This window comes from Ranitomeya imitator, chromosome 1 (assembly GCF_032444005.1).
Source record: "Ranitomeya imitator isolate aRanImi1 chromosome 1, aRanImi1.pri, whole genome shotgun sequence".
NCBI lineage: Eukaryota > Metazoa > Chordata > Amphibia > Anura > Dendrobatidae > Ranitomeya > Ranitomeya imitator.
In genome coordinates, this window is record NC_091282.1 from 278,896,757 (window position 1) to 278,924,580 (window position 27,824).

The 27,824-nt window shown below is 45.7% G+C and overlaps 1 protein-coding gene across 5 annotated transcripts in view; it reads left to right on the plus strand.

Moving 5' to 3' along the window:
- The first annotated feature begins 17,464 nt into the window (after positions 1-17,464).
- The window catches only part of SFSWAP (splicing factor SWAP), a 192,660-nt gene continuing 182,300 nt past the window's right edge, over positions 17,465-27,824 (plus strand). Inside the window, exons 1-4 of one of the 5 annotated variants that reach the window (XM_069756061.1) lie at positions 17,494-17,740; positions 23,591-23,728; positions 24,145-24,314; positions 24,816-24,956. In XM_069756061.1, the coding sequence (XP_069612162.1) occupies positions 24,860-24,956 (97 nt within the window). In that variant the 5' untranslated portion in view covers positions 17,494-17,740; positions 23,591-23,728; positions 24,145-24,314; positions 24,816-24,859. Of the gene's footprint in view, positions 17,741-23,590; positions 23,729-24,144; positions 24,315-24,815; positions 24,957-27,824 lie in introns of all 5 variants that reach the window. The other 4 variants (XM_069756058.1, XM_069756059.1, XM_069756060.1 and 1 more) reach the window with 4 other exon arrangements.

Sequence of the window (27,824 nt, forward strand, 5' to 3'; positions counted from 1 at the left end):
CTCGACCGATTCACCAACCCGAGAGGAATACAAATCTGCATAGAAGTCCGCAAAGGCTCTCAAAATTTCAGGTGTTTCCGTTATTTTACCTCCACTAGCAGAATCCAAAGAGTGTATATATGAAGAACCTCTCTGAGCAGCAGCCACTACCGACAGCATATGTCCCACTGTTTCTCCCTCCTGATAGAACAATACCCTTTGGAAATCTCGTTTCCTCTCAGCTTTGCCTAGCAGAATTTTTTCCAAATGATTTTGTGCGTTTTTCATTCTTCTCTCTGCCTCAGGGGTTCCCAGTGTGGCCATCCCATCCTCTGCTTCCTTCAACTCCTCAACTGCCGCTTTTTCTACCTCTCTCGTCCTCCGCTTACACCTACTAATGTCCCTAAACAGTAGTCCCCTCAGGTACGCCTTCATTGCATCCCAAATTGTAAGAGCGTCGGCGCTTCCATCATTTAAGAGAAAGAATTCAGCCACCTCCCGTCCTATACTTTCCAACTCAATACTCTGTAACCAATTAGGATGAATCTTCCATTCTCTCCCACTTAGCGAGCAAGCCCCCTCCAATCTAACCTCTACTTCAATTGGACTATGGTCCGACAAGGCCCTTGGCAGATATCTCACCTCCCCAACCAGTGTGTCCAAGATCCTGTTACCCAGAGCCATATCGATTCTAGAGAGTGTGGCATGTGCCGGTGAATAACATGAGTACCCTCTCTCCCCCACATGTCTAACCCTCCACAGATCAATCAAACCTATCTCCTGTATATAGGTGCCAAATGTTGTTAACTGCTTCATTACTTAACTCCGCCTGATGCTGCTATCCTTGCTCCTTGTCAATGTTTCAGTGTTGGATCTGAGCTTCTCCTGATTGTTCCTGTGACCTGCTGCTCTGTATAGCTAAGTGCTTTTTGCTTTTTTGTTGCTTTTTTTCTGTCCAGCTTGTCTTTTGTTTTGCTGGAAGCTCTGAGACGCAAAGGGTGTACCGCCGTGCCGTTAGTTCGGCACGGTGGGTTTTTTTTGCCCCCTTTGCGTGGTTTTGCTTTAGGGTTTTTTGTAGACTGCAAAGTTCGCTTTACTGTCCTCGCTCTGTCCTAGAATATCGGGCCCCACTTTGCTGAATCTATTTCATCCCTACGTTTTGTCTTTTCATCTTACTCACAGTCATTATATGTGGGGGGCTGCCTTTTCCTTTGGGGAATTTCTCTGGGGCAAGTCAGGCCTTTTTTTCTATCTTCAGGCTAGCTAGTTTCTTAGGCTGTGCCGAGTTGCCTAGGTAGTTGTTAGGCGCAATCCACAGCCGCTTTTAGTTGTGTTTAGGATAGGATCAGGTGTGCAGTCTACAGAGTTTCCACGTCTCAGAGCTCGTTCTTGTATTTTTGGGTATTTGTCAGATCACTGTGTGCGCTCTGATCGCTAAGCACACTGTGTTTCTGGATTGCCTTCATAACACCTGTCATTAGCAAACATAACAGTACAAGGAGCCAACTAATGATTCTCAATAGAGGGAAAGAAAAAGTTCTGACATCATTTTTTTTTTTTTTCTGCTCTGTGTTCACTTTTTTTTTTTCCCCTAGACATTTGGGTGATTCTGGACACAGGTGTGGACATGGATATTCAGGGTCTGTGCTCTTCAATGGATAATCTCGTTATAAATGTACAAAAAATTCAAGATACTATTGATCAGAAATCTATGTTAGAACCAAGAATTCCTATTCCTGATTTGTTTTTTGGAGATAGAACTAAGTTTCTAAGTTTCAAAAATAATTGTAAGCTATTTCTGGCCTTGAAACCTCATTCTTCTGGTAATCCTATTCAACAGGTTTTGATTATTATTTCTTTTTTGCGCGGCGACCCTCAAGACTGGGCATTTTCTCTTGCGCCAGGAGACCCTGCATTGAGTAGTGTCGATGCGTTTTTCCTGGCGCTCGGATTGCTGTACGATGAGCCTAATTCAGTGGATCAGGCTGAGAAAAATTTGCTGGCTTTGTGCCAGGGTCAGGATGATATAGAAGTATATTGTCAGAAATTTAGGAAATGGTCAGTACTCACTCAGTGGAATGAATCTGCGCTGGCAGCTTTGTTCAGAAAGGGTCTCTCTGAGGCTCTTAAGGATGTCATGGTGGGATTTCCTATGCCTGCTGGTTTGAATGAGTCTTTGTCTTTGGCCATTCAGATCGGTCGACGCTTGCGCGAGCGTAAATCTGTGCACCATTTGGCGGTACTGCCTGAGGTTAAACCTGAGCCTATGCAGTGCGATAGGACTATGACCAGAGTGGAACGGCTGGTATACAGACGTCTGAATGGTCTGTGTTTCTACTGTGGTGATTCCACTCATGCTATTTCTGATTGTCCTAAGCGCACTAGGCGGTCCGCTAGGTCTGCCGTCATTGGTACTGTACAGTCCAAATTCCTTCTGTCCATTACCTTGATATGCTCTTTGTCGTCGTTTTCTGTCATGGCGTTTGTGGATTCGGGCGCTGCCCTGAATCTGATGGATTTGGATTATGCTAAACGTTGTGGGTTTTTCTTGGAGCCTTTGCGGTGTCCTATTCCATTGAGAGGAATTGATGCTACACCTTTGGCCAAGAATAAACCTCAGTACTGGACCCAGCTGACCATGTGCATGGCTCCTGCACATCAGGAAGTTATTCGCTTTCTGGTGTTGCATAATCTGCATGATGTGGTCGTGTTGGGGTTGCCATGGCTACAAACCCATAATCCAGTATTGGATTGGAATTCCATGTCGGTATCCAGCTGGGGTTGTCAGGGGGTACATGGTGATGTTCCATTTTTGTCGATTTCGTCATCCACCCCTTCTGAGGTCCCAGAGTTCTTGTCTGATTATCAGGATGTATTTGAAGAGCCCAAGTCCGATGCTCTACCTCCGCATAGGGATTGTGATTGTGCTATCAATTTGATTCCTGGTAGTAAATTCCCTAAAGGTCGATTATTTAATTTATCCGTGCCCGAACACGCCGCTATGCGCAGTTATGTGAAGGAATCCCTGGAGAAGGGACATATTCGCCCATCGTCATCACCACTGGGAGCAGGGTTCTTCTTTGTAGCCAAGAAGGATGGTTCGCTGAGACCGTGTATTGATTACCGCCTTCTTAATAAGATCACTGTTAAATTTCAGTATCCCTTGCCATTGTTATCTGACTTGTTTGCTCGGATTAAGGGGGCTAGTTGGTTCACTAAGATAGATCTTCGTGGTGCGTATAATCTGGTGAGAATCAGGCAAGGAGATGAATGGAAAACTGCATTCAATACGCCCGAGGGTCATTTTGAGTATCTAGTGATGCCGTTCGGACTTGCCAATGCTCCATCTGTGTTTCAGTCTTTTATGCATGACATCTTCCGTGAGTATCTGGATAAATTCCTGATTGTTTACTTGGATGACATTTTGATCTTCTCAGATGATTGGGAGTCTCATGTGAAGCAGGTCAGAATGGTTTTTCAGGTCCTGCGTGCTAACTCTTTGTTTGTGAAGGGATCAAAGTGTCTCTTCAGTGTGCAGAAAGTTTCATTTTTGGGGTTCATCTTTACCCCTTCTACTATCGAGATGGATCCAGTTAAGGTCCAAGCCATCCAGGATTAGATTCAGCCGACATCTCTGAAAAGTCTGCAAAAGTTCCTGGGCTTTGCTAATTTTTATCGTCGCTTCATCTGTAATTTTTCTAGCATTGCCAAACCATTGACCGATTTGACCAAGAAGGGTGCTGATTTGGTTAATTGGTCTTCTGCTGCTGTGGAAGCTTTTCAGGAGTTGAAGCGTCGTTTTTGTTCTGCCCCTGTGTTGTGTCAGCCAGATGTTTCTCTTCCGTTCCAGGTCGAGGTTGATGCTTCTGAGATTGGAGCAGGGGCGGTTTTGTCACAGAGAGGTTCTGATTGCTCAGTGATGAAACCATGTGCTTTCTTTTCCAGGAAGTTTTCGCCCGCTGAGCGTAATTATGATGTGGGCAATCGAGAGTTGCTGGCCATGAAGTGGGCATTCGAGGAGTGGCGTCATTGGCTTGAAGGAGCTAAGCATCGCGTGGTGGTATTGACTGATCATAAGAACTTGACTTATCTCGAGTCTGCCAAGCGCTTGAATCCTAGACAGGCCCGTTGGTCGTTATTTTTTGCCCGCTTCGACTTTGTGATTTCGTACCTTCCGGGCTCTAAAAATGTGAAGGCGGATGCTCTGTCTAGGAGTTTTGTGCCCGACTCTCCGGGTTTATCTGAGCCAGCGGGTATCCTCAAGGAAGGAGTCATTGTGTCTGCCATCTCCCCTGATTTGCGGCGGGTGCTGCAAAAATTTCAGGCGAATAAACCTGATCGTTGTCCAGCAGAGAAACTGTTCGTCCCTGATAGGTGGACTAATAAACTTATCTCTGAACTTCATTGTTCGGTGTTGGCTGGTCATCCTGGAATCTTTGGTACCAGAGAGTTAGTGGCTAGATCCTTCTGGTGGCCATCTCTGTCACGGGATGTACGTACTTTTGTGCAGTCCTGTGGGATTTGTGCTAGGGCTAAGCCCTGCTGTTCTCGTGCCAGTGGGTTGCTTTTGCCCTTGCCGGTCCCAAAAAGGCCTTGGACACATATTTCGATGGATTTCATTTCTGACCTTCCCGTTTCTCAAAAGATGTCAGTCATTTGGGTGGTCTGTGATCGCTTTTCTAAAATGGTCCATCTGGTGCCCTTGGCTAAATTGCCTTCCTCCTCTGATTTGGTACCTTTGTTCTTTCAGCATGTGGTTCGGTTGCATGGCATTCCTGAGAATATTGTTTCTGACAGAGGTTCCCAGTTTGTTTCAAGGTTTTGGCGAGCCTTTTGTGGTAGGATGGGCATTGACCTATCTTTTTCCTCGGCTTTCCATCCTCAGACTAATGGCCAGACCGAACGAACCAATCAGACCTTGGAAACATATCTGAGATGTTTTGTTTCTGCAGACCAGGATGATTGGGTTTCCTTTTTGCCGTTGGCTGAGTTCGCCCTTAATAATCGGGCCAGCTCGGCTACCTTGGTTTCTCCATTTTTTTGCAATTCTGGGTTCCATCCTCGTTTCTCTTCAGGACAGGTTGAGTCTTCGGACTGTCCTGGTGTGGATTCTGTGGTGGATAGGTTGCAGCAGAACTGGACTCAGGTAGTGGACAATTTGATCTTGTCCCAGGAGAAAGCTCAACTTTTCGCTAATCGCAGACGCCGTGTGGGTCCCCGACTTCGTGTTGGGGATCTGGTTTGGTTATCTTCTCGTCATATTCCTATGAAGGTTTCCTCTCCTAAATTTAAACCTCGTTTTATTGGTCCGTATAGGATTTCTGAGGTTCTCAATCCTGTGTCTTTTCGTTTGACCCTCCCAGACTCCTTTTCCATACATAATGTATTCCATAGGTCGTTGTTGCGGAGATACGTGCCACCTATGGTTCCATCTGTTGAGCCTCCTGCCCCGGTTTTGGTGGAGGGGGAATTGGAGTATATTGTGGAGAAGATTTTGGATTCTCGTGTTTCTAGACGGAAACTCCAGTATCTGGTTAAATGGAAGGGTTATGCTCAGGAAGATAATTCCTGGGTTTTTGCCTCTGATGTTCATGCTTCCGATCTTGTTCGTGCCTTTCATGCGGCTCATCCTGGTCGGCCTGGGGGCTCTGGTGAGGGTTCGGTGACCCCTCCTCAAGGGGGGGGTACTGTTGTGAATTCTGTGGCTGAATTCACTCCTGTGGTCACAAGTGGTACTGCAGCTTCTGAGCTTCCTCCCTCAGGTGTTCTGGTGAGCTCGTTAACTGCTTCATTACTTAACTCCGCCTGATGCTGCTATCCTTGCTCCTTGTCAATGTTTCAGTGTTGGATCTGAGCTTCTCCTGATTGTTCCTGTGACCTGCTGCTCTGTATAGCTAAGTGCTTTTTGCTTTTTTGTTGCTTTTTTTCTGTCCAGCTTGTCTTTTGTTTTGCTGGAAGCTCTGAGACGCAAAGGGTGTACCGCCGTGCCGTTAGTTCGGCACGGTGGTTTTTTTTTGCCCCCTTTGCGTGGTTTTGCTTTAGGGTTTTTTGTAGACTGCAAAGTTCGCTTTACTGTCCTCGCTCTGTCCTAGAATATCGGGCCCCACTTTGCTGAATCTATTTCATCCCTACGTTTTGTCTTTTCATCTTACTCACAGTCATTATATGTGGGGGGCTGCCTTTTCCTTTGGGGAATTTCTCTGGGGCAAGTCAGGCCTTTTTTTCTATCTTCAGGCTAGCTAGTTTCTTAGGCTGTGCCGAGTTGCCTAGGTAGTTGTTAGGCGCAATCCACAGCCGCTTTTAGTTGTGTTTAGGATAGGATCAGGTGTGCAGTCTACAGAGTTTCCACGTCTCAGAGCTCGTTCTTGTATTTTTGGGTATTTGTCAGATCACTGTGTGCGCTCTGATCGCTAAGCACACTGTGTTTCTGGATTGCCTTCATAACACCTGTCATTAGCAAACATAACAGATATGGACATTCAAGGTCTGTCCTCTTGTGTGGATCATCTCACTGCAAGGGTACAAAACATTCAAGATTTTGAGGTTCAGAATCCGATGTTAGAGCCTAGAATTCCAATTCCTGATTTGTTTTCTGGGGATAGATCTAAGTTCCTGAATTTCAAAAATAATTGTAAACTGTTTCTTGCTTTGAAACCCCGCTCCTCTGGTGACCCCGTTCAACAAGTAAAAATCATTATTTCTTTGTTGTGTGGCGACCCTCAAAACTGGGCATTTTCCCTTGCGCCAGGAGATCCTGCATTGCGTGATGTAGATGCGTTTTTTCTGGCGCTTGGATTGCTTTATGATGAACCAAATTCAGTGGATCAGGCAGAGAAAATCTTGCTGGCTTTGTGTCAGGGTCAGGATGAAGCGGAGGTATATTGTCAGAAGTTTAGAAAGTGGTCTGTGCTTACTCAGTGGAATGAGTGTGCCCTGGCGGCAATTTTCAGAAAGGGTCTTTCTGAAGCCCTTAAGGATGTCATGGTGGGATTTCCCATGCCTGCTGGTCTGAATGAGTCTATGTCCTTGGCCATTCAGATCGATCGGCGCTTGCGTGAGCGCAAAGCTGTGCACCATTTGGCGGTATTCTCTGAGCATAGGCCTGAGCCTATGCAATGTGATAGGACTTTGACCAGAGCTGAACGGCAAGAACACAGACGTCGGAATGGGCTGTGTTTTTACTGTGGTGATTCCACTCATGCTATCTCCGATTGTCCTAAGCGCCCTAAGCGGTTCGCTAGGTCTGCCACCATTGGTACGGTACAGTCTAAATTTCTTTTGTCCATTACTCTGATTTGCTCTTTGTCGTCCTATTCTGTTATGGCATTTGTGGATTCAGGCGCTGCCCTAAATTTGATGGACTTGGAGTTTGCCAGGCGCTGTGGTTTTTTCTTGGAGCCCTTGCAGTATCCTATTCCATTGAGAGGAATTGATGCTACGCCTTTGGCCAAGAATAAGCCTCAGTAGTAGACTCAATTGACCATGTGCATGGCTCCTGCACATCAGGAGGATATTCGCTTTTTGGTGTTGCATAATCTGCATGATGTGGTCGTTTTGGGGTTGCCATGGCTACAGGTCCATAATCCAGTATTGGATTGGAAATCTATGTCTGTGTCCAGCTGGGGTTGTCAAGGGGTACATGGTGATGTTCCATTGCTGTCAATTTCGTCTTCCACTCCTTCTGAAGTCCCTGAGTTTTTGTCGGATTACCGGGATGTATTTGATGAGCCCAAATCCAGTGCCCTACCTCCTCATAGGGATTGCGATTGTGCTATTAATTTGATTCCTGGTAGTAAGTTTCCTAAGGGCAGACTGTTCAATTTATCTGTGCCAGAGCACGCCGCTATGCGGAGTTATATAAAGGCATCCTTGGAGAAAGGTCATATTAGCCCGTCGTCATCACCGTTGGGAGCAGGGTTCTTTTTTGTGGCCAAGAAGGATGGTTCTTTGAGACCTTGTATTGATTACCGCCTTCTTAATAAGATTACGGTCAAATTTCAGTACCCTTTGCCGCTGCTGTCTGATTTGTTTGCTCGGATTAAGGGGGCTAGTTGGTTCACCAAGATAGATCTTCGAGGGGCGTATAATCTTGTGCGGATTAAACAGGGCGATGAATGGAAAACAGCATTTAATACACCCGAGGGCCATTTTGAGTACCTGGTGATGCCATTCGAGCTTTCTAATGCTCCATCTGTGTTTCAGTCCTTTATGCATGACATCTTCCGAAAGTACCTGGATAGATTCATGATTGTATATTTGGATGATATTTTGGTCTTTTCGGATGATTGGGAGTCTCATGTGAAGCAGGTCAGAATGGTGTTCCAGGTCCTTCGTGCGAATTCCTTGTTTGTGAAGGGGTCTAAATGTCTCTTTGGAGTTCAGAAGGTTTCATTTTTGGGTTTCATTTTTTCCCCTTCTACTATCGAGATGGACCCTGTTAAAGTTCAGGCCATTTATGATTGGACTCAGCCGACATCTGTGAAGAGCCTGCAGAAGTTCCTGGGATTTGCTAATTTTTACCATCGCTTCATCGCTAATTTTTCTAGTGTTGCTAAACCGTTGACTGATTTGACCAAGAAAGGTGCTGATGTGGTCAATTGGTCCTCTGCGGCCGTAGAGGCTTTTCAGGAGTTGAAGCGTCGTTTTTCTTCTGCCCTTGTGTTGTGCCAGCCAGATGTTTCGCTCCTGTTTCAGGTCGAGGTTGATGCTTCTGAGATTGGAGCAGGGGCTGTTTTGTCTCAAAGAAGTTCTGATGGCTCGGTGATGAAACCATGTGCCTTCTTTTCTAGAAAGTTCTCGCCTGCTGAGCGCAATTATGATGTTGGCAATCGAGAGTTGTTGGCCATGAAGTGGGCATTCGAGGAGTGGCGACATTGGCTTGAAGGAGCCAAGCATCGCGTGGTGGTCTTGACGGATCACAAGAATTTGACTTATCTCGAGTCTGCCAAACGATTTAATCCTAGACAGGCTCGATGGTCGCTGTTTTTCTCCCGTTTCGATTTTGTGGTTTCGTACCTTCCGGGCTCTAAGAATGTGAAGGCTGATGCCCTGTCAAGGAGTTTTGTGCCTGACTCTCCGGGTGTTCCTGGGCCGGCGGGTATTCTCAAGGAGGGGGTAATTTTGTCTGCCATCTCCCCTGATTTGCGGCGGGTGCTGCAGAAGTTTCAGGCCGATAGACCTGACCGTTGTCCAGCGGAGAAACTGTTTGTCCCTGATAGATGGACTAGTAGAGTTATCTCTGAGGTTCATTGTTCGGTGTTGGCTGGTCATCCTGGAATCTTTGGTACCAGAGATTTGGTGGCTAGATCCTTTTGGTGGCCTTCTTTGTCACGGGATGTGCGTTCTTTTGTGCAGTCCTATGGGACTTGTGCTCGGGCTAAGCCCTGCTGTTCTCGTGCCAGTGGGTTGCTTTTGCCCTTGCCGGTCCCGAAGAGGCCCTGGACGCATATTTCCATGGATTTTATTTCAGATCTCCCTGTCTCTCAAAGGATGTCGGTCATTTGGGTGGTTTGTGATTGCTTCTCTAAGATGGTCCATTTGGTACCCTTGTCTAAATTGCCTTCCTCCTCTGATTTGGTGCCATTGTTTTTCCAGCATGTGGTTCGTTTGCATGGCATTCCGGAGAACATCGTCTCGGACAGAGGTTCCCAGTTTGTTTCGAGGTTTTGGCGGTCCTTTTGTGCTAAGATGGGCATTGATTTGTCTTTTTCTTCGGCTTTCCATCCTCAGACAAATGGCCAAACCGAACGAACTAATCAGACTTTGGAAACATATCTGAGATGCTTTGTTTCTGCTGATCAGGATGATTGGGTGTCCTTCTTGCCTTTGGCTGAGTTCGCCCTTAATAATCGGGCCAGCTCGGCTACTTTGGTTTCGCCTTTTTTCTGTAATTCTGGTTTCCATCCTCGTTTCTCTTCAGGGCAGGTTGAGCCTTCGGACTGTCCTGGTGTGGATTCTGTGGTGGACAGGTTGCAGCAGATTTGGACTCATGTGGTGGACAATTTGACATTGTCCCAGGAGAAGGCTCAACGTTTCGCTAACCGCCGGCGCTGTGTTGGTCCCCGACTTCGTGTTGGGGATTTGGTTTGGTTGTCGTCTCGTTATGTTCCTATGAAGGTTTCCTCTCCTAAGTTTAAGCCTCGTTTCATTGGTCCGTATAAGATTTCTGAAGTTCTCAATCCTGTGTCATTTCGTTTGGCCCTTTCAGCTTCTTTTGCCATCCATAATGTGTTCCATAGGACGTTATTGCGGAGATACGTGGCGCCTATGGTTCCCTCCGTTGATCCTCCTGCCCCGGAGTTGGTCGAGGGGGAGTTGGAGTATGTGGTGGAGAAGATTTTGGATTCTCGTATTTCGAGACGGAAACTCCAGTACCTGGTCAAGTGGAAGGGTTATGGTCAGGAAGATAATTCCTGGGTTTTTGCCTCTGATGTTCATGCTGCCGATCTAGTTCGTGCCTTTCATTTGGCTCGTCCTGATCGGCCTGGGGGCTCTGGTGAGGGTTCGGTGACCCCTCCTCAAGGGGGGGGTACTGTTGTGAATTCTGTTATCGAACTCCCTCCTGTGGTCATGAATGGTACTTCGGCGAGTTCTGTCCATGGACTCCCTCTGGTGGCTGTGAGTGGAGCTGCTGGTTCTGAGGTTCCTTCCACAGGTGACGTAGTTTATTCTTTGGCTGGCTGCTCTATTTAACTCCACTCAGATCGTTACTCCATGCCAGCTGTCAATGTTCTTGTACTGGTTCAGTTCGCTCTTGGATCTTTCTGGTGACCTGTCTACTCCAGCAGAAGCTAAGTCCCTGCTAGTTAATTATTTGTTCTTTGTTTTCTTGTCCAGCTTGCTATCATGATTTTGCCTTGCTAGCTGGAAGCTCTGGGATGCAGAGTGGCACCTCCGCACCGTGAGTCGGTGCGGGGGTCTTTTTGCACATTCTGCGTGGTCTTTTTGTAGTTTTTGTGCTGACCGCAAAGATACCTTTCCTATCCTCAGTCTGTTTAGTAAGTCTGGCCTCCTTTGCTGAAACCTGTTTCATTTCTGTGTTTGTGACTTTCATCTTAACTCACAGTCAATATATGTGGGGGGCTGCCTTTTCCTTTGGGGAATATCTCTGAGGCAAGGTAGGCTTTATTTTCTGTCTCTAGGGCTATTTAGCTCTTAGGCTGTGAAGAGGCATCTAGGCAGAGTTAGGTACGCTCCACGGCTATTTGTAGTGTGTGTGATAGGATTAGGGGTTGCGGTCAGCACAGCTCCCACTTCCCAGAGCTTGTCCTGTGTTAGTTTAACCATCAGGTCATTCCAGGTGCTCCTAACCACCAGGTCCATAACACCCATCTCAATTCCTGTCAATTTTGCATTGAAAAGTCAAACGGCGCTCCTTCCCTTCCGAGCTCTCCCATGCGCCCAAACAGTGGTTTACTCACACATATGGGGTATCAGCGTACTCAGGACAAATTGTATAACAACTTTTGAGGTCCAATTTCTTCTCTTACCCTTGAGAAAATAATAAATTGGGGGCGAAAAGATAATTTTTGTGAAAAAAGATTTTTTATTTTTACGGTTCTGCATTATAAACTTCTGTGAAGCACTTGGTGGGTCAAAGTGCTCATCACACCTCTAGATAAGTTCCTTAGGGGGTCTACTTTCCAAAATGGTGTCACTTGTGGGGAGTTTCAATGTTTAGGCACATCAGTGGCTCTCCAAACGCAACATGGTGTCCCATCTCAATTCCTGTCAATTTTGCATTGAAAAGTCAAACGGTGCTCCTTCCCTTTCGAGCTCTCCCATGCACCCAAATAGTGGTTTACCCCCACATGTGGGGTATCGGCGTACTCAGGACAAATTGTACAACAACTTTTGGTGTCCATTTTCTCCTGTTACCCTTGGTAAAATAAAACAAATTGGAATTGAAGTAAATTTTTGGTGAAAAAGTTAAATGTTCATTTTTATTTAAACATTCCAAAAATTCCTGTGAAACACCTGAAGGGTTAATAAATTTCTTGAATGTGGTTTTGAGCACCTTGAGGGGTGCAGTTTTTAGAATGGTGTCACACTTGGGTATTTTCTATTATATAGACCCCTCAAAATGACTTCAAATGAGATGTGGTCCCTAAAAAAAAATGGTGTTGTAAAAATGAGAAATTGCTGGTCAACTTTTAACCCTTATAACTCCCTAACACAAAAAAAATTTGGTTCCAAAATTGTGCTGATGTAAACTAGACATGTGGGAAATGTTACTTATTAAGTATTTTGTGTGACATATCTCTGTGATTTAATAGCATAAAAATTCAAAGTTGGAAAATTACAAAATTTTCTAAATTTTACCACTATCGTGAAGTACAATATGTCACGAGAAAACAGTGTCAGAATCACCGGGATCCGTTGAAGCGTTCCAGAGTTATAACCTCATAAAGGGACAGTGGTCAGAATTGTAAAAATTGGCCCGGTCCATAGCATGAAACCACCCTTGGGGGTAAAGGGGTTAATGTAATAGTTTCTCCGCAAGAGAAATAGACACGCTGCGGTCTGGAGAGATGCGCCTCATGTCTTTCTCCGCAAATGATCCCCAGGTACACAGAGTTGCATAGTAAACATGGGATTTCTAGAAATCCCAACCACTATGCTGTAACATCTGGACGCTGCAGGTTTGACGATTCATAAATATGCAGCATCCAACCCGCAGCAGTTCCTGATCGTGGGCACATACCCTAAGGGTAAGTTCAAACTAGTCGTTTTTTTTTTTTCTGCTACAAAACCTGATCTCTTGTCAGGAAAGAAGCTCCAGAAAAAAAGGTTTTCCATGTTTTTGTGCATTTTTGCTGCGGTTTTGGCATGCTAAATGTGTCTCTTCTGCATGCTGATAAAGTTTAGCGGTAGAACAAAAAAGTCCTGTTCTATAGAATCAGGTTTTGGCCCCAAAAAAACACATCAAAACATGATACCTGCATTTTTGGTGCATTTTTTCATCACCTATTCATTTTAATGGATGAAAAACGCTGAAAAAACACTGAAAGAAGTGGCATGCTCCATTGTGCTATATAACATGCAAATAACAATAACATTTCTGAAATCTCATAGACTTTGCTGGAACTGTAACGATATGTGGGCACTTTGAGTATTTGCTTACAGAAATTTCTGCATCTTTTGGCAGCAAAAATGCTGCAGCAAAATTGCGCATTTTGACCCGTTTTTTGGTGCGTTTTAGATGTGTTTTTTGTACAGCAATTAAGGCTTTTTTGAGCTAAAGATATTTAAAAAAGTTTTGTGATGTAATTTCTTGGTACACCACCTTTTTCATTCTGATGCAGTAGCATCAGAGTAATGGAATTAGGGCTTGGTGTCAGCAGCTGTCATTGACACCTAGCCCTAGGCTTAGTAGTTCATTACTAAGGTGGTAAGTAAACACACGTTAACAGAATGACCACCTCACCACCACCAGAGCTGCCACCTCACCAACCACCAGAGCTGCCGCCTCACCACCGCCAGAGTTGCCGCACCCCCGACCTTTTGTTTCTTCCCCAGTATCCCGTAGAATGTAAGTCCGCAAGGACAGGGTCCTCGCCCCTCTGTACCAGTCTGTCATCGTAAATTTGTGTACTGTAAACGATATCTATAACCCTGTATGTAACCCTCTTTCTCATGTACAGCACCATGGAATTAATGGTGCTATATAAATAAATAATAATAACCAAACAGTAACTGATAAATTTAAGAAAAAAAATTGTGTGGGTTCCCACGTAATTTAATAACTAGCAGAGGGAAAGTCGACGGCTGATGTTAATATTCTGGGACGGAGCCAATAGCCATAAAGGTTCCCATGCTATTAATATCAGCTCACAGCTGAGGCTTAGCCTTTACTCGCTAGTTTACAGGGGGACCCCAGAAAAAAAATGACATAAGGTCTCACTATAAAATCTAACCAGCAAAGGCTAGGCAGACAGCTGCAGGCTATTAATAGCCTAGGACGGGTCCATGGATATTGACCCCCTCCCAGATTGAAAACATCAGCTCTCAGCCACCCCAGAAAAGGTGCACCTATAAATAGACTTGTTCTTCCCACTTGCCCTGTAGCAGTGGCAAGTAGGGTAATGTTTGGGGGGAGGGGGGATTGTCACTTTTGTATTGTCAGGAAACATCAAGCCCACAGGTTGGTAATGGAGAGGCATCCCATTACTAACCCCATACTGATATTATAAAAACGTAGACACTCAGAATAAAGTCCTTTATTTGAAATAATGACACAGACTCCTTTAAAGAATCTTAATTAAACCATACTCACAGAGCAACTAATCCACTGAAGTCAATGTCTCCTACAACAAAAATAAAATAAACCACAATACTCCTCACCTGTCCGCAGAGAAGATAATCCATGTCTCACGACGATCTTGATGACTTTGAGAGGAGTCACTGATGTGACTGTTCTCAAAGACAGCCGGCGATACACTGACAGGAGGTAATTGCTCCCGCAGTGTAGCACTGAGCTGCCGTGAGAGAGTTCACCAGAGTTCATCAGCTGATCAGCTCCGGTGCAGCACGGTGGCGCAGTGGTTAGCACAGCAGCCTTGCAGCGCTGGGGTCCTGGGTTCCTATCCCACCCAGGACAACATCTGCAAAGAGTTTGTATGTTCTCTCCGTGTTTGCGTGGGTTTCCTCCGGGCACTCCGGTTTCCTCCCACATTCCAAAGACATACTGTTAGGAATTCTAGATTGTGAGCCCAAACGGGGACAGTGATGATAATGTGTGCAAACTGTAAAGCGCTGCGGAATATGTTAGCGCTATATAAAAATAAAGATTATTATTATTATTATCTCCCTTACGGCACCAGTGCTGCATGAGATAGTTCTCCTGCAGTGGTAGTGCCATGAGATCACCGGAGCTAATCAGCTGATGAACTCTCTCACGGCAGCTCAGTGCTACACTGCGGGAGCAATTACCTCCTGTCAGTGTATCACCGGCGGCCGGGGTAGAGCGGTCACATCACCCGATGTAACTGTTCTACACATGAGATCACTGTGGAACACTCGGATTACCTGGACTACGGCGGACAGGTGAGTATATGTTGACTTATTTTTTTGTAGGAGACTAGGGCGTGGGGGATTTATTGTTAGGTGAGTATAATTTGTTTCTAATATGTATTTATTATTTTACATGTTTTTTTTAATATATAAGTTTGAGCACAGGCGCCGGCTGACAAGAGACCACATCCCATCAGCGGCTCCTGCTATCACTGTTATCAGCGGCTGTCACTGACACGTCTGCTGTAGACGTGGGCTGACGAGAGGAGTAGTTTCTCATCAGCCCACGCCTGCTGACCTGCGGTAAGCGTTTTACCGCAGGTCACAGTACCTCTGAGGGATCACACTGACAGCTCTGACCGACGGTCTCACTGATGGGAACACTACCGCTGATGAGTACCGACGTGCTGGTGTTTCCAACGCTGTCACACAGATAACAGCATAGAAAACACCATAAGAAGCCAGTAAGAATGCAAAAACTCCGTAAATCCGCAAACATTTTTATACCGCCGTTTGTGCTGCGGATTTGACTGATTCAATTGAAGTCAATGTATTGAAAACACTAAAAATCCGCACAAAGAATTGACACACTGCAGAAAAAAACGCACTGCAAATACTGCAAGGAAATTTACTGATCATGTGCACCGCACATTTCAGGATTGTGATTGAATTAGGCTGGTTTCACACTTGCGTTTTAAAAAAAAAAACGCATGGTGAAAAACGCATGTAAACGCGTGCAAACGCTGCATTTTTTTGACGCATGCGTTTTTGCATGTGGTGAAAAAAACGCGGCGTTTTGACGCGTTTACATGCGTTTTTTCATGCGTTTGCATTTTTTAAACGCATGCTGAGAAATGTGTGACAGCTGCCAATCATCAAAATGAAGTAAAAAACCCACTATAAACAGAAATAGTTAGGGTTAGGGATCATAACCCTAAAGGGATCCTAACCCTAACCCTAAAGGGATCCTAACCCTAATTAGGGTTAGGGGTAGGGTTAGGATCCCTTTAGGGTTAGGGGTAGGGTTAGGGATAGGGTTAGGGTATGTGCACACGATGCAGATTTAGTGCAGAACTGCAGCAGATTTTTCTGCAGCAGAAACGCTGCAGAACTGCACTGTGATCACAGTACAATGTAAATCAATGTGAAAAAAAAAAGCTCTGCACATGGTGCAGAAAAATCTGCGCAGAAACGCTGCAGATTTCAAAGAAGTGCCTGTCACTTCTTTTGTGCAGTTCTGCAGCGTTTCTGCACCCCTCCATAATAGAAATCTGCAGGTGCGTTTTTTGTGCAGATTTGTGCACAAAAAACGCATCAAAAACGCACCTGCAGATTCTGCCAGGAGATGCAGATAGTGCAGAACTGCAGCAGATTTTTCTGCACCAAATCTGCATCGTGTGCACACAGCCTTAGGGTTAGGATCCCTTTAGGGTTAGGATCCCTTTATCACCTTTATGGTGGGGGGTGGCATATCAGTGTGTATTGTTTTTTTTTAATAAAAACGCATGCGTTTTTAACACAAACGCATGTGCTTAAAAACGCCGCAAAAATTACGTGTTGCATTTCTGCAACACAACGCATGCAGAGAAAAAACGCATGCGTTGCAAAAACGCGTCAAACGCATGCAAAAAAAGCATGCGTTTTTAATGTTAAATATAGGGGAAAAACGCATGCGTTTTTTACCGCAAACAAAAAAACGCAAATGTGAAACCAGCCTAAGGCTACTTTCACACTAGCGTCGGAATCTCCCCGTCGCAATGCGTCGGGCCAAGATTCCGACGCTAGCGTTTGACGCACTGCACAACGGGTGCAGCGGATGCATTTCTCCGGCGCATCCGCTGCCCCACTGTGAGGTGGAAGCGGAGTTCCGGCCGCGAATGCGCGGTCGGAAAAAGCGGTCCGTCAGGAGCAAAAAACGTTACATTTAACGTTTTTTGCTCCCGGCGGTCCGCCACAACACGGCGCCGTGTGGCAAAGCGTCGCCAATGTTAATCTATGGGGCAAAAACAACTTTGCAGGATGCGTTTTTTGCCATAAACGTCGTCTGGCAAAACACGCCAGTGTGAAAGTAGCCCTGGCATAAAGGATGCCATCGCATTTTTTGGCCCATTTCTGGGCATAGCCTAAAAGACAGCTGAAAATTTGCATAAAAACGCCTAGTGTGAACTTAGCCTAATACATCAAAGAACCGCAGCACCAGACATGGGCGACTCACAACTTGAGCCTCAAGGACAAGGGGGACTGACGGTGAGTCCCAATACCGCGGACTGCCCCGCCCCCAGACACCGCTGACGGCAGCGGAGATTACCTTTATGTCCTGGATAGCACTTTCGTATTAAATTAAAAAAAAATTAAAGCAAAATGCGCTGAATAGGGCGCTTTATTTTACAACGAGCTAAGGCTAAACCTAATGCACCTACATTAGATATTTATATATATATTTTTTTTATCACAGGGTCCTGCTGTGAAGACTGTCGAATCTGCCGCGAGGTAGAACCGGAAGTGCGCGTCTCTCCATTTTGAGCAGCGCACTGCGGTGACGGAGGCCTGGTGTCTGTAGGCCGTGGCCGCTTGTCATGTTCTCCGGTAAAGCACGGAAGAAGAGCAGCGGGAAGACCGGCCCGGCGGCGGAGCTCCTGGTGTTCGGCTATGCCTGCAAGCTGTTCCGGGACGATGAGAAGGCCTTGTACCACGAGCACGGGCGGCACCTCATCCCGTGGATGGGAGACTCGCACATTCAGATCGATAGGTCGGTTGGTCTCTTATGACGATTGTTTACCGTTCACTAATTAATGGGAGTCATGTCTTCAGTGGCTGCTGTGGCTCCTCCGCTGTGGACAGGCCTGGAGTGTGTGTGTGTGTATATATATATATGTACACAGTAATGTGCCTGGACACAGGCAGGCCCCATGGGGGCCAGATCAGTGGGGTCTCTTGTGTCTGAGCCTCCATGGCAGGAGAGGAGACCCCATAATTTACAGATGTGCCGCTGTCCTCCATGGTGGTGCACGGCAGCTTTGTACAGTGTGTGGCCTGTATGGCAAGCCATTGTCTAACGCCAGATCAGTGTGACTAGTCCGTGGCCCCACCAGTCATCGTGGCCCCACCAGTCATCATGACCCCACCAGTCATCATGACCCCACCAGTCATCATGACCCCACCAGTCATCGTGGCCCCACCAGTCATCGTGGCCCCACCAGTCATCGTGGCCCCACCAGTCATCCTGACCCCACCAGTCATCGTGGCCCCACCAGTCATCATGACCCCACCAGTCATCATGACCCCACCAGTCATCATGACCCCACCAGTCATCGTGGCCCCACCAGTCATCGTGGCCCCACCAGTCATCGTGGCCCCACCAGTCATCCTGACCCCACCAGTCATCGTGGCCCCACCAGTCATCGTGGCCCCACCAGTCATCGTGACCCCACCAGTCATCGTGGCCCCACCAGTCATCGTGGCCCCACCAGTCATCGTGGCCCCACCAGTCATCGTGGCCCCACCAGTCATCGTGGCCCCACCAGTCATCGTGGCCCCACCAGTCATCGTGACCCCACCAGTCATCGTGGCCCCACCAGTCATCGTGGCCCCACCAGTCATCGTGGCCCCACCAGTCATCGTGGCCCCACCAGTCATCGTGGCCCCACCAGTCATCGTGGCCCCACCAGTCATCGTGGCCCCACCAGTCATCGTGGCCCCACCAGTCATCGTGGCCCCACCAGTCATCGTGGCCCCACCAGTCATCGTGGCCCCACCAGTCATCGTGGCCTTGCTGTGGGTCTGAGAACTTGCCTTATAGGGCCGGACTGCGTGTAAAACGGTTTCCATAAACTGCTGCTGCCGTGACACAAGCGTGGTATAGAGGGTTAAACAGACACCTACACGTATTGCCATCCATTCCCCAGTACTGGGGTATCGTGTTGCCCATCCCTTCTCTTCATACAGATTTATTTATACCCACCCCCCATGGAAGCTGCTGGGGTACGTCTGTGTGTGTGCCTGGGGTGGCTGCAGGCCTGTCTACTAGTGGATTGGGTGAGCAGCAGAGTTTGGTATAGCAGGAGTCTTGCTATGAAACGGTTAACTGACTTGTACGGGATGTTGGTTCTTTCGAGTAGTCGCACGTCTGTTTACAAGCCACGCGGAGGAGCGCCTGCAGCTTTCCACAGATAGACCTGAAGAGTGTAGCTCTTCTACATGACGTCAGCTCTGAGCGACTCGGGGGGCGTCCTATAAGAACAGTCCAGGGGTCTGACATGATAATAGAGAATACAAAGATATCTTATTAACCTTTTTGCTGCCATACTTTGGAAAAGCAACATAAAAGCTTAGATCTAAAATCTACCTACATATTGTCTGGAAGTAGACACCTAGCACACAGGGAAAATGCCATACAGCAATTAATACTTGTGCATCAGAATGTAATGGCTCTGAGGGGTTAAGTGAGAAGTTGTCATAAGGAGCCTTCTAGGCCATGCAATGCTCCAGTGGGAACTTAAATATGCAAATAATCTCATAGAGGAAGAAGGCAGGAACTCTAGAGCTAACTATTGGATGTAGCAGTCCTAAAAGTCAATATCGACCCTATCCAGGGAACCTGTCCCCAGGTTTCCCCCCATGAAACTAAATTACTATGGCTCTAAAGACTAAGGGTATGTGTCCACGTTCAGGATTGCATCAGGATTTGGTCAGGATTTTATGTCAGTATTTGTAAGCCAAAACCAGGAGTGGAACAATTAGAGGAAAAGTATAATAGAAACATATGCACCACTTCTGCATTTATCACCCACTCCTGGTTTTGGCTTACAAATACTGATGTAAAATACTGACCAAATACTGATGCAATCCTGAACGTGGACACATACCCTAAGGCAGGTTCGGTTCTATCAGCCGCTGGATCCGAGTTGTCACCAACTGCTCCTGCATTTACTGTAAACCCCAGTTTCTTGGCCTGCCTGTGGCATCTAGATGTCAGACTGTACTGATGCTTGCAGTGTAGGGGTCAGCACCCATATACCTGCAGACAAGCTGCTGCTGGAGATTGTTCTGATAAACCCATTATTCCCTTGCTGACCCTCACACAGTCACACTGCCAGCATTTGTATATTCCCCGTGAGTTCATGCCGCTAAAGGCAGGCGGATAACCTGCTGAAAAACACTGGTTTGGAAGCCACTTGAATGTGCTTTTTTATTTTATTCTTTATATACCGTATTTTTCGGACTAAAAGACGCACTTTTTCCCCCCCAAAAAAGGGGGGGAAATGGGGGGTGCGTCTAATAGTCGCAATGCAGGCTTACCTAGGTGGCAGAGGTGCGGTGGCAGAGGTGCGGTTGCGGGGGTGTGGCGGCAGAGGAGGCGCAGTAAGCGGGGTCCCTTTCCCCGGTATGGTGATGCAGCAGGCCCGGTATGCAGCAGAGCCGGGTGAATCCTCTTGTTATCGGTGGTGGCGGCCATTTTCCGGAGGCCGCGCGTGCGCAGATGGAGCGCTCTGCTTCCTGGGGCTTCAGGAAAATGGCCGCCGCGATCTCCATCTGCGCACGCGCGGCCTCCCGCGGCCATTTTCCTGAAGCCCCGGGAGCAGAGCGCTTCATCTGCACACGCGCGGCCTCAGGAAGATGGCCGCGCCCACCGATAACAAGAGGATTCACCCGGCTCTGCTGCATACCGGGCCTGCTGCATCACCATACCGGGGAAAGGGACCCCGCTTCCTGCGCCTCCTCTGCTGCCACACCCCCGCCACCGCACCTCTGCCACCGCACCTCTGCCACCTAGGTAAGCCTGCATGGTACGCCAGGGACCCCTCTCACGCCATACCTCTCACTGCACCTCCTGATCCCTGCACCTCCTGATCCCAGCACCTCCTGATCCCAGCACCTCCTGATCCCAGCACCTCCTGATCCCAGCACCTCCTGATCCCAGCACCTCCTGATCCCAGCACCTCCTGATCCCAGCACCTCCTGATCCCAGCACCTCCTGATCCCAGCACCTCCTGATCCCAGCACCTCCTGATCCCAGCACCTTCTCATCCCAGCACCTCCTGATCCCAGCACCTCCTGATCCCAGCACCTCCTGATCCCAGCACCTCCTGATCCCAGCACCTCCTGATCCCAGCACCTTCTCATCCCAGCACCTTCTCATCCCAGCACCTTCTCATCCCAGCACCTCCTCATCCCAGCATCACCCCACCTTGCCTCCTGTGACCCTGCTCTGCCACCGCCATAAGATACTGTAAATTCGGACAATAAGACGGACCCCCATGTTATAAAAAATCTTTTTTTCTGCAATTTTCACCCCAAATTTGGGGTGCGTCTTATGGTCCGGTGCGTCTTATAGTCCGAAAAATACGGTACAGGAATGAAGATACATTCCCTATTACTATGATTTGCAAAGTTTTATAACTTTCCATGATGGACAACATTACAAAACTCTTAATAATCATAACTTTTATTACTTTTATGGTATAACATATATATTCTTAGCCGTGAAGGGTTAGACAATGATTCAGGTGTATATAAATGACCTTTAACTTGAAAGTCCCAATTACTGCATTGCTAATAGTTTGTTGGTGAATGTTGTAAAGGTCCTATGGAGGCAGTAGATGTGCCCAGCACCGCGCTCCTGCTGATGGTCTAGTGGTGGAGCTCGGACTTTGTACGCTGCGACACACAGAGGAGCCGCACTGCGTCTTGTGCTAGAAGCTCCAGCCGTGTATTTATCAAGCCTCCATATGTGCTCCTTCTCCTTCTCACGCTGTAAATGACACGAGCAATTTTCCAAAATTGGGGCGTAACTTTAAAGCCCCTCCTTTTCTATGTATTTTCTTATTATTATTTTATTAACTGATGCAATGCAATTTCCTGGTGATTAGAAATATAGGGGAAATATATTGGGGCAAGATACGTTTGTTCATTGCTGGTTCAGCAGGAACATATGAGAAAGCCCCACAATCATGGCAGGGCAGTCTTCCTTGAGTGGGCTTCCTCAATGGATTAAACTTCCTGAATTTTACTTTTCGGACTGGTCTCGTTTTAACCTTTTCAGTGCAGGACTCCTGCCTATATTGAGCTCAGTTTCACACTTACTCACCGCTTTTATTTTCAGTACTGTGTAGGAGAGAGTTCTTCATCGATGGACTATCAGATTGTGTCCTGGGGCGACACTTGTTTTTTTCCTTAATGGGTCGGAGGGGGTAAAGCGATGGAATCTTTTTCTTATGAAGATCTCCTGACACTTGGTTTTAACAATGGGATTCTTAAGTTTATTGTTGTGCCCATATTAAAGTTAAGTTTCCAACTCGATTTTTATGTGAAAAAGATTCCAGATGCTTTGTTAAAGGTTACCTCCGTTATACCTATGTTCTTAAAGTGTGCCTCCTACATTGTTCGTGTCAAATTCAAGCCGATATTTAGTTATCTGTCAAGTCTGTTGTATAATTCATTAGTAACTGTACGTGCCTCTTTGTAATAGAGACTCGAGGGAACCCTGAAGGGCGACTTTACTTCTGAAAATGCTAGCATGTCTGGATGGGCCCTGATGCAACAAGCAAAATGATACCTGTAGAACTCTAATGTGCCGATGCTGAGAAATCGAGCTTTGATGCCTGATTCAGATTAGCCAGTAAATGCAGTGGGGGTGTCAATGTATTTGTACAGACACCCCCAGTGCACTTCCTGTCTACATTCTTTTTTTTTTGCTTATATAGCGCCATCATATTCTGTAGAGTTTTACAGACATCATCGCTGTCCCGACTGGGGGTCACAATCTAGGTTCCCTATCAGTATGTCTCTGGAGTGTGGGAGGAACCTGGGGAGAACATACCAACTCCTTATACATGTTGTCCTTGGTGGGATTTGAAGCCAGGACTCCAGCGCTGCAAAGTGCTAACCACTGAGCCACCATGCTGCCCATTTGCTTGATTTCTCAGTGCAGGTAGCTGGCATTACTACACAACGGATACCATTTTTGTTATTGTATTAGAGTCTGTACAGTCATTATCATCCCGAGATATTGTTTGACCTGTGTCATAATCTGTTTGATGGCGCCCCTTCAGGGTAACAGGTCTGCCGCTGGCACTGCACCCGGTGACATACTGGATATGGAGACTGAGAAGAAGCGCCCAGGATTTTCTGCTCTTTTCATGCATCTTTGCAGTGGCTGTACAGATTGTAATGGAGGATATGGCAGGCTTGCCGAGTTAGGTCCCATCTACTTAAGTGTAAAGCGTAAATGATATGGGGCGTACACTTTAAGTGCCTGATTTACATGGTATAAACACTATTAGGTGGCAGTGCCGGCTTAATAGGTTTATGGCATTATTCGGTGAAAACACTACAGCGATCCTTCAATTAAGTTAATCACGTTGTATATTAAGGAGGCTTTTTGTGCATTATTTTCTACCTTCATCTCCATATAGAGATCACCGCCATGTACCCCAGTTAGTTGTGATTTATGATCAGCCTTCTGCCGGTAGCGCTGCCAGAACTCGCTTTCTGCTGTGCAGTCGGTATCCTTCTGTAAAGCCTCCTTAAAGTACATATGTATGTTTTTGCCATGTATGTGTGTGTCTCTCTACTACATAACCAGAACTTATTTCCTCAGCCATTTGGCTAAGGGCCGAGCCTAGCCATGCTTATACCACCAAGGGATCCACGTTTCTGCGGCGAAGATTTCTGCTGAGAGATGCGGGCTAGCAGAAAAGAAGCGAGAAAATTTCCAGCCTTTGGTTCTTACGGATAGGTATTTATGTGTTCGGGTTCGTGTGAATGTAAATTAGAAGTTTCCAGATTCCCCTCAGAAACCAAAAAACAAATAAGTACAAAGTTTACATTTGATTACATAATTGGTTAAAAAAAGCCATCATAAGGTAAGAGTTTCTAATAGATTGCCAGCTGACATTTTGGGAATCTGATCTATTCTTAAAGGAGCCAGACAAGATAGACATGTTAAGTTTTACATTGATAGAGCAATCTACACAATGTACAGCTGAATGTCCAGACTCTGAAGGGTTAAGTGAGAGGGACTCAGTTTCCAGAGTGCTTGTAAGACCCCTTTAGCGGGTCTGTTTTGTGACAGGGCAGAGTAGACAGGTAAGTTCTCATATGGAGAATTGGCGTTTGAGGCACATCGTACTCACCATTTGTTTCGTGTTGCAGGTATGATGGACGGGGTCACCTGCATGACCTTTCTGAATATGACGCAGAGCACAACTCGTGGAACAGAAATTATAATTTATCCGAGGAGGAGGCTCGAATCGAGGCCTTATGTGATGAAGAGAGGTATTTAGCGTTGCATACGGACTTGCTGGAAGAGGAAGCAAGACAAGGTATATCGCTATCTACACACCCGTCCCTTACTACAACTCCAACCCATCCTTTAGAGTAAAACTGTACAGTCTGTAAATTGGTCTATAATCTCTGATTATTTTACACTCACTCTTTCTGATGTTATCTATTTGACAGTTCCAATGGAATGGAAAGCAGCTCTCTGAATGTGGACCGCAGGATAGTTTTTTTTTTTTTGTAGACTGCTTTTTCCCAGCTTATCTGTGCACTGGAATATATTCACTTTACTTAATTATTGTAGAGAGGAAAAGCCACAAGTCGCAGACAAATCTTCAGAATCCTGAACTTTGTCCTGCATGTATGCTACCAGTTTCACTTGTTAGGGAAAGTAGTTTGCCTTTTCTCCTGTTCATTAATGTGAATCTATTAATACATGACCATTGGCAATATCTGAAGGATAATGGCCTTTCACGCAGCTGAAGCATCACTTTGTTGTGGTTTTTAGGTTTTGTATTTTTAATATGTTTGTATTTTCCTTCAAGAGGAAGAATATAAGCGGCTAAGTGAAGCCCTGGCGGAGGATGGGATGTATAACACTGTCGGCTTCCAATACAAAAGTGACTATTATGATCCTTCACAACCCACTGAGGAAGAAGATCAACAAAAAGGCAAAGACGACAAAGGTATTTGATGTGTTTATTAGCTTAAACTGTGTTTCTTCCCAGCAATCCCTTAACCATAGGATAAGAAATAACCTACTGATTGCTGGGATTCCCCACCTACGTATCCGCATTCCTGATAATGTGCTCTGGGACCTGGCTCTGCAGCCCCATCTTCAATGAAGTGGAGATACTCTTAGGCTAGGTTCACATTGTGTTAGTGCAGTCCGCTCAACGCATACGTTAAACGGACTGCGTTAACGCAAGTGCCGAAAAAGATCGCGTTTATGCGATCATCGTGCTAGCGCAGATGCTCTATCTCTGCTAGCGGTGATGGACCCAAAAACGCTGCAGACTGCGTCCGAGGTCCGTCACAGAATAACGGCACATCACTAACTCATGCCGATTATGGCATGCGTTAGCGATGCGCTACATAATGGCCGTCAATGGGTGCGCTAACGGATCCGTTACATAGCGTTAGTGCCGCTTTGTAACGAATCCCGCTAGCGGACTGCCATTAATGCAAAGTGAACCTAGCCTTATTCAACATCAGCTCCATTCATTGTGTTTGTGCCTGCCGGAGACAAACGCCGCTCGGCTGTTTCCAGCATAGACAGTGAATGGAGCATAGGTCAGGCAAACGCACCTCCATTTCATTCAAGATGGGGCTGCAGAACGGTTTTCTAAATTAGGAGTCATTGTGGTTGGATGCACGGTTATCAGTTAGTTATTCCAGACACATACGCTATCGTTCAAAAGTTTAGGATCGCCCAGACAATTTTGTGTTTTCCATGAAAACTCATACTTTTATTAATTAAATGAGTTGCCAAATGAATTGAAAATCTAGTCCCGACATTGACAAGGTTCGAAAACAAGATTTTTATTTGAAATAACAATTTTCTCCTTCAAACTTTGGAATGCTCCCATTGCAGCAATTAAAGCATTGCAGAACTTTGGCATTCTAGCAGTTAATTTGCTGAGGTAATCTGGAGAAATGTCACCCCATGCATCCAGAAGCCCCTTCCACAAGTTGGTTTGGCTTGATGGGCACTTTGTGCGTACCATACGGTCATGCTGCTCCCACAACAATAAATGGGGTTGAGATCTGGAGACTGCACTGGCCACTCCATTACAGATAGAATACCAGCTGCCTGCTTCTTCCCTAAATAGTTCTTGCATAATTTGGAGGTGTGCTCTGGGTCATTGTCCTGTTGTAGGATTAAATTGGCTACAATCAAGGGCTGTTCACAGGGTATGACATGGCTTTGCAAAATGGAGTGATAGCCTTCCTTATTCAAAATCCCTTTTACCTTGTACAAATCTCCCACTTTACCAGCACAAAAGCAACCTTAGACAATCACATTACCTCCACCATGCTTGACAGATGGCGTCAGGCACTCTTCCAGCATCTTTTCAGTTGTTCTGCATCTCACAAATGTTCTTCTGTGTGATCCAAACACCTCAAACTTGTTGCTCAGTTGTGCAGCGGGGCCTCCCACTTCTCTTTCTACTCCTTGTTAGAGCCTGTTTGTGCTCTCTGAAGGAAGTAGTACACACCATTGTAGGAAATCTTCAGTTTCTTGGCAATTTCTCGTATGGAATAACTTTCATTTCTAAGAATAAGAAATAGCATGTCGAGTTTCACATGAAAGTTTTTTTTTTTTTTTTTTGTCCATTTTGAGAGTTTAATGGAACCAACAAATGTAATGCTCCAGATTCTCAACTAGCTCAAAGGAAGGTCAGGTTTCTAGGTTCTCTAATCAGCCAAACTGTTTTCAGCTGTGCTAACATACTTGCACAAGGGTTTTCAAGGGTATTCTAACCATCCATTAGCCTTCTTACACAGTTAGCAAACACAAAGTACCATAAGAACACTGGAGCAATGGTTGTTGGAAATGGGCCTCTACACCTATGAAGATATTGCATTACAAACCAGACTTTTGCAGCTAGAATAGTCATTTACCACATTAACAATGTATAGAGTGTATTTCTGAATCATTTAATGTTAGCTTCATTGGAAAAAACTGTTTTTCTTTCAAAAAAAGGAAATTTCTAAGTGACCCTAAACTTTTGAACGGTAGTGTTCATATACACAACGGAGGGAAATCCACAGAGCAGTGGTTTAGTATGTGGGCTGCTACTCCTTAAAGTCTATAGAAGTTGGGGAAATAGATGAGCACTCTTCTAAGTGTCCAAACACTAGTGTGCTTGTACTAAATTATCTTGACAGGAGAGATGATAAAACATTGTTTATACTGACTTGTGAAAGTAAAATATTATTTGTATATGCAAATATATTTCCCTTTATGATTGATCTGCCTGAAAGTAGAATATTTTCACGTATCAGACATACCGGAAGGATGCATGTCTAGGTATAATATAGTGTTGAGCTACAAAATGAAAATTTGTCAGGTGGGAAAACTTAAAAGGGAGTCTGTCACCCACAAAATATTATTTTTTTTTCTCTTTATAACCCCTACGAGACTTTGGGATTTTGATTTTTTTTTTTTTCGTTTTTTCCTCCCATTCTTCACAAAGCCATAACTTTTTTTTTTTTTTTATTGTTCCGTTAATATGGCCATGTGAGAGCTTGATATTTTTTTTTTTTTTTATTTTTTTGCTGGATGAGTTGTACTTTTGACTGTCACTATTTGTTTTACCATATAGTGTACCGGAAAATGAAGGAAGAAAAATCCAAGTGCGGTGAAAGTGTAAAAAAAAAAAAAAAAATGCAATTCCACAATTGTTTCTTGTGGTTTTTGTCTACCATGTTCACTATATGGTCAAACTGAGCTGCCATTATGATTTTCCAGGTCATTATCAGTTCATAGATCCCAAATATGTATACCGTATATACTCGAGTATAAGCCTAGATTTTCAGCCCATTTTTGG